We start from the raw sequence: 14,535 nt of genomic DNA, 5'->3' as shown, positions 1-14,535 counted from the left end.
GCAAGTCACATCGCTTCAGGAGACTTCTCACCGGCAATCTCAGAGACCGACCATTTCCTCGCCGACAACAGAATTGCACAGAAGTTCACAGCACGACAGACGTCTCGGTGGGGAGAATGGTGAGAAAAGGATGACAGGTAGCGTGTCCTCCTCTCGGAGATGAGCACGGTGGGGAGGATGTCGGGAGCCGACGTACTCGAGATATTTATATTTGTGATTGGCAGTACTTTTTCCTAAACCGTCAAATTTTGTCAACTCTTTCGTTATATATGCTGTGACTTGTAAGTAAAGAGTCGTGTCAAACTGTACGTCACTACTGCGAATCGAAACATAGCTATCCAGGTGTCACTGCCGAGCAGCCCTCGACATTTTGCGAGTATCTCTCTCCTAAACTTCACGAAACTTCTCCTGCGTACGTAGCAGAACTCGCACACTGCGACAAAAGGACGTCGCAGAGAAACGGCTCGGCCACAGCCTCGGGGATCGTTTCCGGAAGGAATCTTTCACTCTGCAGCGGACGAAACTTCCCGGTAGAACACGATCCAGGATTAGAACCCGGGACCTCCGCCTTTCGGGGGCAGTACGCTAGCCGCTCACTACTCGTGAACCGCCCTCACAGCATTACTTCCGCCTTTAATATCGGGCGAGGTTCCGGGTTCGCGTCTCGGCCGGGCACGGAGTTTTGATCTTTCTTTCCGAGTAATTTAGCGTTTCTGTCGACACTTACCGCGGTGTCGGCGCGGGCGGTGCGTGGCGGGCGGCGGCTCGTGGGACCGCGGGACCTGCAGGTAGCCGAGGAAGTGAACCAGCTCGTACGTCGTCTGCTCGGCGCCCTGGCCGGCCGCGCCGCCCCCGCCGCCGCCGCCGCCCCCGCCGCCTCCGCCGGCGCCCGCAGTGGCGGCGCCAGAGCCGGCCGCGCGGCCGCCGGCGCGCTGCGCCAGGTGAATGTAGAAGGAGCGCCGGTGGTGCTCGGCGGCGCCCGCGGAGCCGAAGAGGCCGCCCAGGCCGGCGCGGCCGCCGTCGCAGGACGAGCCCACCGACGCCGTGGACGCCGACGTGCCGGGCCGCGACGCCGACGGCGAGCTGCTGGGCGTCGAGCCGCCGGCCGCGCCGTCCTCACAGCTGCTCTCGTCGGACGTCAGCGCTGCGCGCACACACACACACACACAGTCACATTACGAGGGCACTAGCCGACCGGGAGAGCGAGGCGTGCAGGTGGGCGAGTGCCGCAGCGGGCGTGCTCGGCTGAATGGTGGAGCGCAGCGGACAGTGTCCGACGCCGTTTTCCCCGCAGCGTGGAACACAAAACTATTTGACGATACAGTAGCGTCCTGGCTGCGAGCACTTCCGAAGACGCGCGCAGTTGGCAGCATCGGCGTCGAGCAGAGCGCGCGCGTGCAACGTGAACCAGTTTTTCTCGAGCGTGCAGCGAGCGGAGAGCCGTGTCCTTTGAAGAAATTACCACAGCGGTACTACGAGGGCCAGAAATTTGGCAATCTAGTCATTCTCAGTGCAAAAGTAGGCCGACTGGATGAAAGACCTATAGAGTCAAACAGCAATGAAGCTTAATACTGACGGTAACTAAATATTTTTATAGCGTAATTCTGCTCTGACAAAAGTAATTAGCTAACGTGCCTCGCACATTTCTTGCCACTAGTGACTTTAGATGCAATTGTTTAAATTGTGTAACATTATTTTCGTTTAAAATAAAATTTGAAAAAAGAGAAACTTAAGTCACTACTAGTTACTAATTGTAAACTCTCACATAATGTATTAAACTCTTCAAACGGTTCTGTCTGACACTGGACTCACTTTCTGGAGGACGACAGTTCAAGATCCTCACCCAGCCATCCTGATTTAGGTTTTCCACGATTTCCCTAAATCGCTTCAGGCAAATGCCGGGATAATTCCTTTGAAAGGGCACAGCCGACTTCCTTCCCTATCCTTTCTTAATCCGATGGGACCGATGACCTCGCTGTTTGGTCCCATCAACCAATCCTCTCTGTTTCACTAGAACAATTGGACCTCTCCTTACAACGAAGACATGGACTTTCAGAAATGTATGTCCTTCCAGTATCAAATCGGATAGCAGTGCGTCCGACTCTTATTGTTTGGTCTCTGCAGAATGCTATAACAGGCACCGCTGGATAGGGAACTGCTACTACGGACACTACAGCGTCGGCTCGCGTTATGACGTCCTCGAGCGTTTTGCGCTGAGGCCGAAGCCTCAGTAGCAACTAAAGTGATCGAGACGAAAAGATGAATAAATATGAAACTTCCTGGTCGCTTAAAACTATGTTACGGATCGAGACTTGGAACTCGGGACCTTCGTCTTACGCGGGCAAGTGCTCTACTGATTTGCCCGCAAAAGGCAAAGGTCCCGAATTCCGAGTCTGGGTCCGGCCAGCAAGTTTCATTAAGAGCACAGTCCGCCGTAGAGGGAAAATTTCATTACGAATAAATTTACAGGTGCCTGCCTTGGACTATTTTTTTTTCTTTCTTCTATTACCCAAACATACTTCGCTGAACTTTAATAACATCAGTGGGCTTTTATTTTCTTTGTATAAAACAACAGGAAAAATGCTCTTCACTACTTGTACACGTACAAATTCGAGTTTCCAAGAAAGTGTTTACAAATGTGAAAAACAATGCTTTTTTATATACCTTGCTACCATATGCTGTGGTTTTCCTGGTTTTTGTTACGTTTCACATCAAGTCGTCTTCCTTTCACAGTCTGTCATCAGCAACCATATAGAACTTGCAGCAGAAAAACGAAACCACAACAATGCCAGTCGTAAAGTTTCGAGCTAAACAATTTTTCTACATTAAGTTCCATATGGCTGCAGACGATGAACAGTGAAAGGACGACAACTGAAATACAAAGCACAACAGAGCGTGTACAAACACAGCATGTGATGGCAAAGAATAGATGTAAACACTGTTTAAATTTGTAAAAATTTTCTTTCCATCCTGGGTTTTCCATTGTTTAAAGACTTACTTAAGAATTTGAATTAGTTCAAATGGTTCAAATGGCTCTGAGCACTATGGGACTTAACATCTGAGGTCATCAGTCGCCTAGAACTTAGAACTAATTAAACCTAACTAACCTAAGGACATCACACACATCCATGCCCGAGACAGGATTCGAACCTGCGACCGTAGCGGTCGCTCGGTTTCAGACTGCAGCGCCGGGAACCGCACGGCCACTCCGGCCGGCTATTTGAATTAGTATGTATACAAGTAGTGACGAGTATTTTTCCTGCCGTTTAATGAAACATAATAAAAGCTCAGTGGTCATGCTCAAACTTCAGCGAAACCAGTCTGGGTAAGAGAAACAAAGAAAAAAATTGTATTAGCTCCAGGCGGACCCCCTCAAAAAAAAAAAAAAAAAAAACATTTTTTAGCAGACACCAACAGAAGAGCTTCAACCTTAAGAAAGATGAACATTATATTTTCAATGGAACTACGTTACAGACATAACAAAAATGATACAGAAAACCTAGTACTTGGAAAACATCACGACGGTGAGATGAGCTCATGGAAACTTCAAGCATGACTTTAGGACGATAATTAAGAGAGTTACTATTGTTAAGTTCATTACGACAGATTACGGAATTAACAGCAATTCAATCACTAGAGAGGTCAAATCATACGAATCTGGTGACGTCAGTAAACACTACAAGCAACTTTTCAAAATTAAGGTGCATAACTAACTACAGACGCGTTTATTAAACTACAACGGACTGTTCACTCTTCAGTAGAGTGTGCACTGGCGTGAAACTTGCTGGCAAATTAAAAGAGTGTGCCGGACCGACACTTTGCCTTTCGCGGCAAGTGCTCTGCCAAGTGACATGACTCACGACGCGTTCTCACACCTCAGAGTAGTTTGAAAGGTAGGGGACGAGGTACTGACGGAAGTAAAGCTGTGAGGACGAGTCGTGAGTCGTACTTGGGTCGCTAAGTTGGTAGCGTACTTACCCGCGAAAGGCAAAGGTTCTTTCTTCAAGTCTCGGTCGGGCGCACAGTTTTAATCTGCCAGGAAGTTTCGACTTGATTAAATATATTACTAGGTTATGGCGCGCGCATGTTGCTTTGTTAGCGCGCTTGTGTGTGTGTGTGTGTGTGTGTGTGTGTGTGTGTGTGTGTGTGTGTGTGTGTGTGTGAACGCTTGTCCATCTGGATCTCCCACTTCAGTCACTTTTTATTTCTGGCCAACCACTGCATACACTATAATTTTGGACGAAATCGGTGATGACGATTAGGCGCGGTCCCATGTTAGTGAAAACGAGGCTAAAAGCTCACTCATCGCTTGGTCAGTTTTAATGGATGCACAGTCTAAGGAGTTTGTGGTCCAAAAACTTTATTGGAGTTTTATGATAGTGCGTCTTATTAATGGTTAGCAGTGAGGTTTCTTGCGTGGGAAGAACTAATAAGAGTCAATTGCGAAGGCCAGTTTTGGTATCTTGCATAATGTTGATTATGATGCTAATGAGAGTGCGCATCATTTGTCAGTTTTGAAATTACTCAAACAAAATTTTGTTACACATGTTTGCTTCACACGTTACACGATCCAGCCACATTCATGTGACCATCGCCTGTGTTCGACGTCAACGTGTAATAAGCACTCACAGACAGCAGGCAGCAGCACTAGCAGTAGAGGGTACATAATGTGTAAGGGCTTGATCGTTGGCCTCCGAGCCAAGGGTGGGAGCATTTCCGAAACCGCTAAGTTTGTAAACTGTTCACGGGCCGCAGTAATTGAAGTATGCGGAGCATGGCACAATAGCGCTATCCAAAATTCGCACCGAGGCAACTCTGTGCATTACGTGCCGTAGATAACGGGGATGAAAGACGGTAGTAGAGATGTGCGCGGGCGAATAGACGTGCAACTGTTAAGCAGCTGCCCGCCCAGATGAACTAAGAGTTTACCAACAGCGTCTTCTCAACGACTATTCAGCGAGCGCTGCTGCGTATGGGCATCCGCAGCAGGGGCCTAGTTCACATGCACCCATGCTGACTGCTACTCATCGGCGACGAAGGCTGGAATTTACACGATAGTACCGCCACTGGGCGTCCGCTGAGCGGCGTGAGGTGGCCTTTTAAAAAAAAATCACGTTTTATTCTCCATCTGACAGTTGGCCGTTGGCGTGTTGGAAACACCCTTCGTGCCACTCAAAGAGTGATCCTGTCATTTTGGAAGGCACAGTGGATGACACAAGTGTACCTGTATCCTTGGGGACCATGTTCACCCCTGCAAGCAGTTTGTGTTTCTTAGCTCGATGGGCAGTGCAACGCGTCACAAGTTCACAGTGTACGTGCTTGCTTGGGAGAGCACCAGAACGAGTTTACCGTGCTCCCCTGGCCACCAAAGTTCTCGATTTAAGCGCAAGCCAGTATCTGTTGGATCCCCTCGATCGGGACGTTCGCACCACGGATCCTCAAAGGAGAAACCCACCGCAGCTACCCACATCTACATCTACATCGATACTCTGCAACTCACATTTAAGTGCCTGGCAGAGGGTTCATCGAACCACCTTCACAATTCTCTATTATTCCCATCTCGTACAGTGCGCGGAAAGAGCGAACGAGCGCCAATTTCCCTTATTTTATCACGGTAATCGTTTCTCCCTATGTAGGTCGCCGTCAAAAAAATATTTTCGCATTCGGAGGAGAAAGTTGATGACTGGAATTTCGTGAGAAGATTCTCCCGCAACGAAAAACGGCTCTGTTTTAATTATGTCCATCCCAAACCCTGTATCATTTTAGTGACACTGTCTCCTCTTTCGTGATAATACAAAACTTGCTGTCTTTCTTCGAACTTTTTCTATGTACTCCGTCAATCCTATCTGGCAAGGATCCCACACCGCGCAGCAGTATTCTAAAAGAATGCGGACAAGCTTGACGCAGGCAGTCTCCTTAGTAGATCTCTTTCACTTCATAAATGTCCTGCCAACTAAACGCAGTCTTTGGTTAGCCTTCCCCACAACATTTTCTGTGTGTTCGTTCCAATTTAAGTTGTTCATAATTGTAATTCCTAGGTATTTAGTTGAATTTACGGCCTTCACATTTGACTGATTTGTATCGTGTAACCGAAGTTTAACGGATTCCTTTTAGCACTCATGTGGACGACCTCACACTTTTCGTTATTTGGGGTCAATTGCCAATTTTCGCACTATATATATATATATATATATATATATATATATATATATATTCTAAATCTCTGATGACTTTACTAGTCGATAAACGACAGCGTCATCTGCAAACAACCTAAGACGGCTGCTCAGATTCTCTCCCAAGTCGTTTATACAAGTAAGAAACAGCAAAGGACCTACAACACTACCTTGCGAAACGCCAGAAATCACTTCTGGTTTACCCGACGACATCGTCAGTTACTACAAACTGTGACCTCTCTGACAGGAAATCACGGATCCTTCACATAACTGAGACGATATTCCACAAGCACGCAATTTCACGCACAACACTGGAGGCGGAATGGGTCCATATCAGTGTGACTGGACAGTGCATAGGGAAGTAAAATAATATTGCCGAGTAGATACCCACAGTTTGTGAGTGCTGTGGGCACCGAGCGACCGTGTATCGGCCCAGAACAAGAACTATGTGACAATTCCCCATATTGAGACATGTGTCAGTGTGTTTGCAAATAAGATACATTCGATGTTTTATAAAGACGCGACCAACACCCAAAATAATTTTATTGCAAGATAGAATTTATCTGTGAGAAGATGGCTCATGCTAGCAAGTTATGTAACAGGAATTTATTAATCATCAATGCAGTTTAATAATGTACAGCTCATTAAATAAAACTTCATTAAAGAGCAAATTTATTGAGAGAATGTTGTTAGTTCGCCTAGTTTTTTAAACAGTTTCCCATGTGAGGTTCGCGAATAGGCATCAGATGTTAAGTCTTACAAAGCGTTTCAGCAATGAAAACTTTGCGCTCATATGCAGAATTGCCACAGAAAATTCTTCAACGAAATATTACCGAATGCTATCAAGCAAGTCCATTTTCTGGTGCCCGCATCAGCAATTACACGAAGCGTAAATATTACTGAAGCTAAGCGTTTGAGCACATCTACACGAGGAGTAGCCATTAAGTTTTTTCCCGCCCCACAATACCGTACCGCGCAGCTAAAGAAGCAAAAACTAGATGTTTCGTGCGGTATTTCGTTTCTGCAGCTGAATGTGAGAAACATTGCAATAATTCACACTGAGGTGACCGAAGCGTAGCAAAGCACGCCACCATTATTGGTCAGATGATCCAGAAACTTCCAGTTTGGTCAGGTAGACCTGGATGACGAAGGGCAACGTGGAGACTCTGTGCTCGTGGAGACTCTGTGCTCGAAGATCGGCGTATCACAATGGAGAAAGTGAAAATAAGTCACGTATCAGTTTACGACATCGTGAACATGACAGAGGTTGCCACCCGCTGGAATCCGCGACTGTTCACTCCCGTTGAAGCAGCCCGCTGAACTGACGCAGTAGCGGCAATCGTGTCAGGCCAACACAAATGACTTCTCTAGCCACCTAATCACCACGGACGAGTGTCAAATGTACCATTAGGACTCCAGGGAAAAGGAACGAAGCAAGCAGTGGAAACGTGTGGAATTACCACCGCCGAAAAGGGCGAAAACCAAAGCATTATCTAGGCAAGGTGACGCTGAGCGTTTTTTGCGACAGCCATGGCGTAGCGCTAACGGATTACGCTCGTAAGGTGTAAACCGTCTTACGAGCATACTGCCGAAATCTGACGAAGTTACGTGAGGTTGTCAAGAAGACGTGTCGCGAGAAGTGTTTCTGCTACACGATCCTAAGAAAATGCAATCCGAAAACAAAGGAAGTAGGACACAGTACGCTTGTTCGCCCACTGCTTGAATACTGCTCAGCAGTGTGTGATCCGTACCACATAGGGTTGATAGAAGAGATAGAGAAGATCCAACGGAGAGCAGCGCGCTTCGTTACAGGATCATTTAGTAATCGCGAAAGCGTTACGGAGATGATAGATAAACTCCAGTGGAAGACTCTGCAGGAGAGACGCTCAGTAGCTCGGTACGGGCTTTTGTTAAAGTTTCGAGAACATGCCTTCACCGAAGAGTCAAGCAGTATATTGCTCCCTCCTACGTATATTTTGCGAAGAGTCAATGAGGATGAAATTAGAGCCCACACAGAGGCATACCGACAATCCTTCTTTCCACGAACAATACAAGACTGGAATAGAAGAGCGAACCGATAGAGGTACTCAAGGTACCCTCCGCCACACACCGTCAGGTGGCTTGCGGAGTATGGATGTAGATGTAGATGTAGACAACACCCCAGCTCATTCAGTGCAGGACACAGTTATATATGCTACTTCTTTATTATATTTTTCCCCGCCCCATTTCGTTATCTCATGACATGGTACCCATTGATCATGACATGGTACCCAACGACTTCTTCTCTTCCTTCTTCCTCTTATTCTTCTTCTTCACTTAGATGAAGAAAGCACTGCATGGTAGGCATTTCCAGAATGAGGACGAGGTGATTTTCGAGGTGAGTCGGTTCCAACTTAGACGAAGCAATTTCTACAAGCAAGGTCCTCTGGTGTAACATTTCGATTCTAAGGAATAACTACTAACCCAGTCAGGCCCTTGAAAGACGTTCGTGGGAACCCAAAACGATGTTTAGGTAGTTTTTAAGTATGGAACATTCCACTGTGCGCGCTTTGGCTTAACATATTTGCAGATGGGGAGTGGAAAGCTGTCGGCTCAAGTTATCGACAAGACGCGACGGGGAGAGTCCGTCTCCACTGCCGTGGAGGCCCGCTTATACTCTGGCGGTTCCTTGCCTTGAAAGTCACTGGGAAAGAGACGCGAGCAAAAATGTCAACGCGGAACAAATTAATGTCAAAGCAGTGTACATACATGTTATGATCTATTGTTTGCTACGAAATATCAAAAATCTGTATAACCAGGAACAGTAGAGAATACACTGCGACTGCGATACACAACAGTTGTTGCAAAAAGGTTAGCAGCTTGAACAAATCGAAGCTCTCCTTCAGCGCCCGCCCAACTGGCTAAGCTCAAGTCTCACGGCACGGTCTAATGGCACTGCACATCAGGTCCACTGAAGATGCTACCTTAAAGACGGGCGACTTCAAGTTGGCACTCACGCGCAGTCGGGTGACAGAAAGTACACGGGGTGGAACCCCAAGCTGATTTCTTCGAACTGACAATGAAAATTGTATCACCAGCCCTCTCAATTTTCTCGGACAAGCCCGTTTCACCACAGACAGAACGCACGATAGTCGCAGCACCCGTGTACGGACCGTTGAGAAATCGCACCCTGCAGCTGTCAAAAACCATAAGCACAGATTTGGATCGTAAGTGCGTGCAGGCATACGCAATGATTGGTCAGTAGTCCCACAGCTCCTTACACCCAGTGCGAGCGTACACTGGAAGACACAATCCACACGTTGTAGGAAGATGTTCAATTTGATTCTTTCGCGCGTCCTCGGTTCCAACCTGATGGAGCTTCAGAACACTATCCTATACGCCTTTCCCGAAATTCCTGTTTCGCGAGCACCGCGACCATACGATCGGATCCCAGACACCAGTCGTGACTGTTAGGGCCCCAAGCCTCCCCCCTCCCCGCAAGAATTCTCGCTGCACTTTGGCACCGTTGCAACAACACCGGCGTTGTTCGAACGAGTACAATAGAAGTTTCTGCAACAACGCAAGTCAATGACGGACCTTACTTCTGGTAGCATATGTTCCTTTCAAGAATGAAACGAAGTAATAATGACTCGATACACCTCCCTACGAACTCTAATTTCTCTGGTTTCCTCGTCGCGGTCATTTCGCAAGACGTATGTGACGGGAAGTAATATGTTGCCCGCCTGCTCTTGGAGCATACGCTTTAAGGATTTCAGCAGTAAACCTGTGCGTGAAGCACGTCTTTCTTGTGAGTATGCCACTGGCGATTGTTGAACATTTCCGTAGCGCTCTAGCGCCTACTAAACGATCCCGTGACAAAACGCGTTGCTCTTAGTTGAATCTTTTCTATTTCTTTCTCTTTAATCTATTTTCGTAATCTCAAACTAATGAACAATACTTAATAATCGGCTGAAAAACATCTTGTGCGCCATTTCTTTAATGGATGAATTAAATTTCCTTAAGATTCTCCAAATAAATCTCAGTCTCACACCCGCTTTTCCAACAATCTGTTTTACGTGGTCATTCCACTTTAGGTCGATCTGAATGGTTACTCCTAGGTATTTAATGGTATTTACTGTTTCCATTACTTTGTCGCCCGTAAAGTTAGTGGAGCTCTTCGGCTATCTATAGGCAGTACTTCATAGCCATTCAAGTTGTGGATCAACCGCCTGTATCAATCACCAGTGCTTTGCAGGTCTTCCTGTCTTTCGCTTAATGTCTTCTGGAGCTACCTTCCCATAGACAACAACAGGTTCTGCACAGCCATCGAGCTTTCGAAGTTATCTGCTAGATCATTTACATACACGGCGTCTCGAAATTTACGATACTACTTTAAAGTGTTACAGCATCCAAACTAATTAAGATATTCACAATAAGTCTGACTCACGTGGCACATTATCTTACAAAGTTTTTATGCCATTCAACCAATCTCAGCATATGATGGTAAGCACAACATCCAGTTCATATTCAAGCTCCATCCACACCCGGCGCAACATATCCGCATCAACTGTGGCAAAGTCAGCAACGATTTGTTTCTTTAAGCCATTGATGTTTTCAACAAGTATTTGGTAGACTCTGTCCATGACATACTCCCATAGGAGGAAGTCCATCGGTATACTGTCAGGCGAGCTCGCAGGCCAGGGAACTCGACCACCCCTGTTAATCCGGCGGTCTGGAAACACCTGGTCTAGAATAGCAACACTTCCTGTTGCATATTTCTGTACCACTGGCATATCGACGTCCGCGAGAGTGGTTGGTTTCTATACAGTGTTTGGAAGTTGCTTTGATCCTGCGTGCCCTATTTGTTCTAAATAAATCATTCCACACACGGAGCCTTTTCCGAACTTTTTTCATTACGCTTCACTTACGACATCCTGGAACACACAGACACAAAACTTTTTAAGTCTGCCTGTCACATAAGCGTGAATATCTTAATTAGTTTGGAAGCTACAACACATCGAAGTTTATGCGTACCTTTTGAGACGCCCTGAACAATGTAAACAGTTCCGGCCTTATAAACTCCCTAATGGGCTTCCAAAATTTCCTTTACACCTGTCGATTTTGTTCCGTTGAGAATGACGAGGTGTATCTGCAACGAAACCTTGAATCCAATCACAGGTGTGTTCCGATATTCGGTGACTTCCTATTCGGTTCCCTAAACGACAGTCGAGGAACGCGGAGTCAACCTGGGCGCCTTTGTCTAGAGCACTATTAGATGTCATGGACGATGAGAGCAAGCTGTGCTTGGCAAGATATCTGCAGAATCCATGCAGAGTTTCATAATGGACGTACCTGTCTGGTTGTGGGACGCCACGCTGTACAATTACTGTTAAGTGTAGCACTTTTGTGCAGATAAACGAAATAATTTCAGAAATTTGTGTCTACTTGGAGTTTTACATCGATAGCAGTCATTTTCGCTCCCAACTTTCGACTCGCTTATAATTATCGAAGCAGGGTTTCGCATCTCAAACTGATAAGTTTACCCTCGTCCATAATCATGAAATTTTTTCATCATAACGGAAAGAGCCTGTATACTGCCGACGATCATAGACACACCAGACTTCTGAGTGGTACAGGTGGTATTATTCGTAGGTGTCCGCCTCCGCAGTTTAGAGATCAGCGCGGCTGACTGAAACGCAGGGAACCCCGGTTAGATTCCTGGTACTGCCACGGATTTTTCCTTGGTTGGAGGATTGATATGGGATGTACGTAGCCTCTTGAGGTGAACTGAGGAGCTGCTCGACCGATTAGTGGAGGTTCCAAGCTCAAGAAACCCAACAACGACAGGGAGAGCGGTGTGCTGACCACAAGCACTTCCATACCGCACATCCAATGACGCTATTGGTAGAGGATGACAGGGCGGTCGATCGGGCCCAATTGGCTCGCCTAAGGTTAGAACGCGAAACTTTATTTATCACTGCTACCCTAAACATGAATTCTTCAAAGCAAAGCAGACTGCTTTTTAAAGTGCATCCGAAAGTTAACTTCAGCTATGCATATGTAACTTACATTCCTCACCATACGACATAGATTTATGTGGCAGTGGCAACGGCGTAAGGTCTTTAATTATTCTATACGTTTCTGCTTTAGTTAATCAAAATTGATTAATGATTATCCCCCAAGCGAGGAGGCACGATGTTCATTACGGAGTGTCCTTGTGGTGCTATATGCGGTCGTGGGTGAGCAACATATTACCGTAGAGAACAGGACGTTGGTGGAAAAGTGAAAGTCGAAATTCGAGGAGTACATGTATACAATGCTGTAAGAAACAATGCCTCGTGTGAACTGTCACGAACTACTTCCGACAATTATTCGCTCTGAACCGGAGCAATATTCATATATCAGAGGCATCAGACGACAGGAAGTGACAAAAATGAACTACGTAAATGCGTTACAGGATGGAAGAAACCAAGAGGCACTTGAAAAATAGCGCAAAAGTCAGAACAACAGTATCAGTGGTTTTCTTTTTATCGTTGCTCTCTACCCTCCACCGCTTCCCCCTTTTCCCAATATCTCGTTTCAAGTATGTCGTTCTTGTAAACATCGGAATTTTATGTGTAGCAGACTAACAGTTAAAACCCCTAACGATAGAAAAATCTCTCCTGAAACTACTTAGCCTGCATTCCTTCCAAAATACATGAATTAAAAAGTTTCTTCAGAACTTCTACGGCGGTGAAGAATAGTGCAAAACCCCACGAAGGACTGGCAATAACAAAACGAAAATAAGAGAGAATGATGGCTTGACCCGAACAACGGGCATACGACGGAATGGCCTCCCAACCAAGTACTACTCTGTAAAAATAACGCTTTGCGCAGACAGATGGAAGTATCCAACTAATATTAGGGCTATTATGAAGGGAAACCGAGCGACAAGTTCGCCGCTTAGCGCAGAACATTCTGCATGTTAAAATCGTCAGGGGGGACATCGGACGATTTCCAAGAACGAGGTTATCTGGGTCACGCGTCCTCTCTGAGCCAGGGCAAATCTTATAAGTTCTAGTGCTATCAACTACAAATATTTTGGCTAAAAAATCTTCAGAGCAGCATATTTTGGCCTGTGACAAAAAATAAGCCGCGCTATTGTTCCAAGAGGTAACAAATAAATACACGGCAACAAAAGATCATCAATACTAACGTGCTGTTTGAAACAAATAAAACGGAAAAGTAGAACTTAACTTTTACCTGCACTTATATTCAGAAATCCATCACAGAGTGTACGGTGTTGAGCACATCGTAGGAGCACTATTTTCGAATATTTGCTCATGTCATTTCGTTTCCTAATTCTGTGCTGAACGATAAAGCGCCTGCAAGCCTTCGAGCATACCATCTTTGATATATGACGAAAATCTCCAAGCGATACGTACAAAGGAGTGGGTGAGTTGTTAAGTTCGCATAAAACTCTACCAAGAAAAGTTCTCAAAACCCCAGAGTTTCACGTGGTGCACGGTGTCGTTCTTGCAAGGTACACCAATGGGGCCTGCCAGTGCCTCTGTACAGGTCACACAGTTATCAGGTAAACCTATCAAAAATGAAGTTGCATTTCCTCGGACCATTTTTAATTTAATGACTAAAAAACATGGAAAATAGGTCGTACAAGAGTTTTGTACATCTCTCTCTTCGTACAACTACACTTCCCATAAAGCCGCCAAAGATTTGCAGTCTGATATCCACACAGGGTGTTCCAGAAGGAAAGGTTATTAATCGGGGATATAACAGGAAGGAAGCAATAAAGTCTTATGAACTTGGGCTCTAAAATGCCTCTACGGTCTCCAACCGGCTCACCAATGATTAAAATCAAGGCGAAGTTTCCTGAGATCGGCGGAAGATTATGAAGAACCTAAAATCAGACTGGACCTTCGGAAGAAGACCTCAAATCAACACTGGATGGAGCGGAAAGGGGAACTAGCAGCAGGACGCGATGAAAACTGGGGCACCTGCAATGCGCTAAACAGTATACGTACTCTCTCAATAAATGGGGCTACCCAGAAAATGTTAACCTCTGCGAATGCGGAGCACTACAAACGACGCTTTACCTACACTCTTGCCCAGCACCCTGCCCTGAGGACCTTCAACAAAGTCAAATACAACTGATGTCGCCCGTTTCTGTGCAAGAAACGTTTAGCTCTTGCTTAAAATCACGATATGTATTTCGTATTTTTAAATTTAATGTACTGTAATCTTCACACAGTTTTATGTCTACAATTCTAAGTTGCGTTTTTTGTATATATTACATAGATGAGCCGTCAAGTGCTCCAGAATGCCACGCAAGGAGCGGGGTCCCGGCAGGTCGCAAATTTTCTCCGCTCGGGAACTGTGTTCTACA

The 14,535-nt window shown here is 45.9% G+C and overlaps 1 protein-coding gene across 5 annotated transcripts in view; it reads right to left on the bottom strand.

Annotated features, from left to right (window-relative positions):
* The window catches only part of LOC126187490 (uncharacterized), a 1,186,162-nt gene that overhangs the window by 89,084 nt on the left and 1,082,543 nt on the right, over positions 1-14,535 (bottom strand). For all 5 annotated transcript variants that reach the window (XM_049928600.1, XM_049928599.1, XM_049928598.1 and 2 more), the window contains one exon: positions 728-1,144. In XM_049928600.1, coding sequence (XP_049784557.1) covers positions 728-1,144 — 417 coding nt within the window. The remainder of the gene's footprint in view (positions 1-727; positions 1,145-14,535) is intronic.

This window comes from Schistocerca cancellata, chromosome 5 (assembly GCF_023864275.1).
Source record: "Schistocerca cancellata isolate TAMUIC-IGC-003103 chromosome 5, iqSchCanc2.1, whole genome shotgun sequence".
NCBI classification, from domain to species: Eukaryota; Metazoa; Arthropoda; class Insecta; order Orthoptera; family Acrididae; genus Schistocerca; species Schistocerca cancellata.
This window is presented reverse-complemented; position numbering and strand designations above follow the sequence as displayed.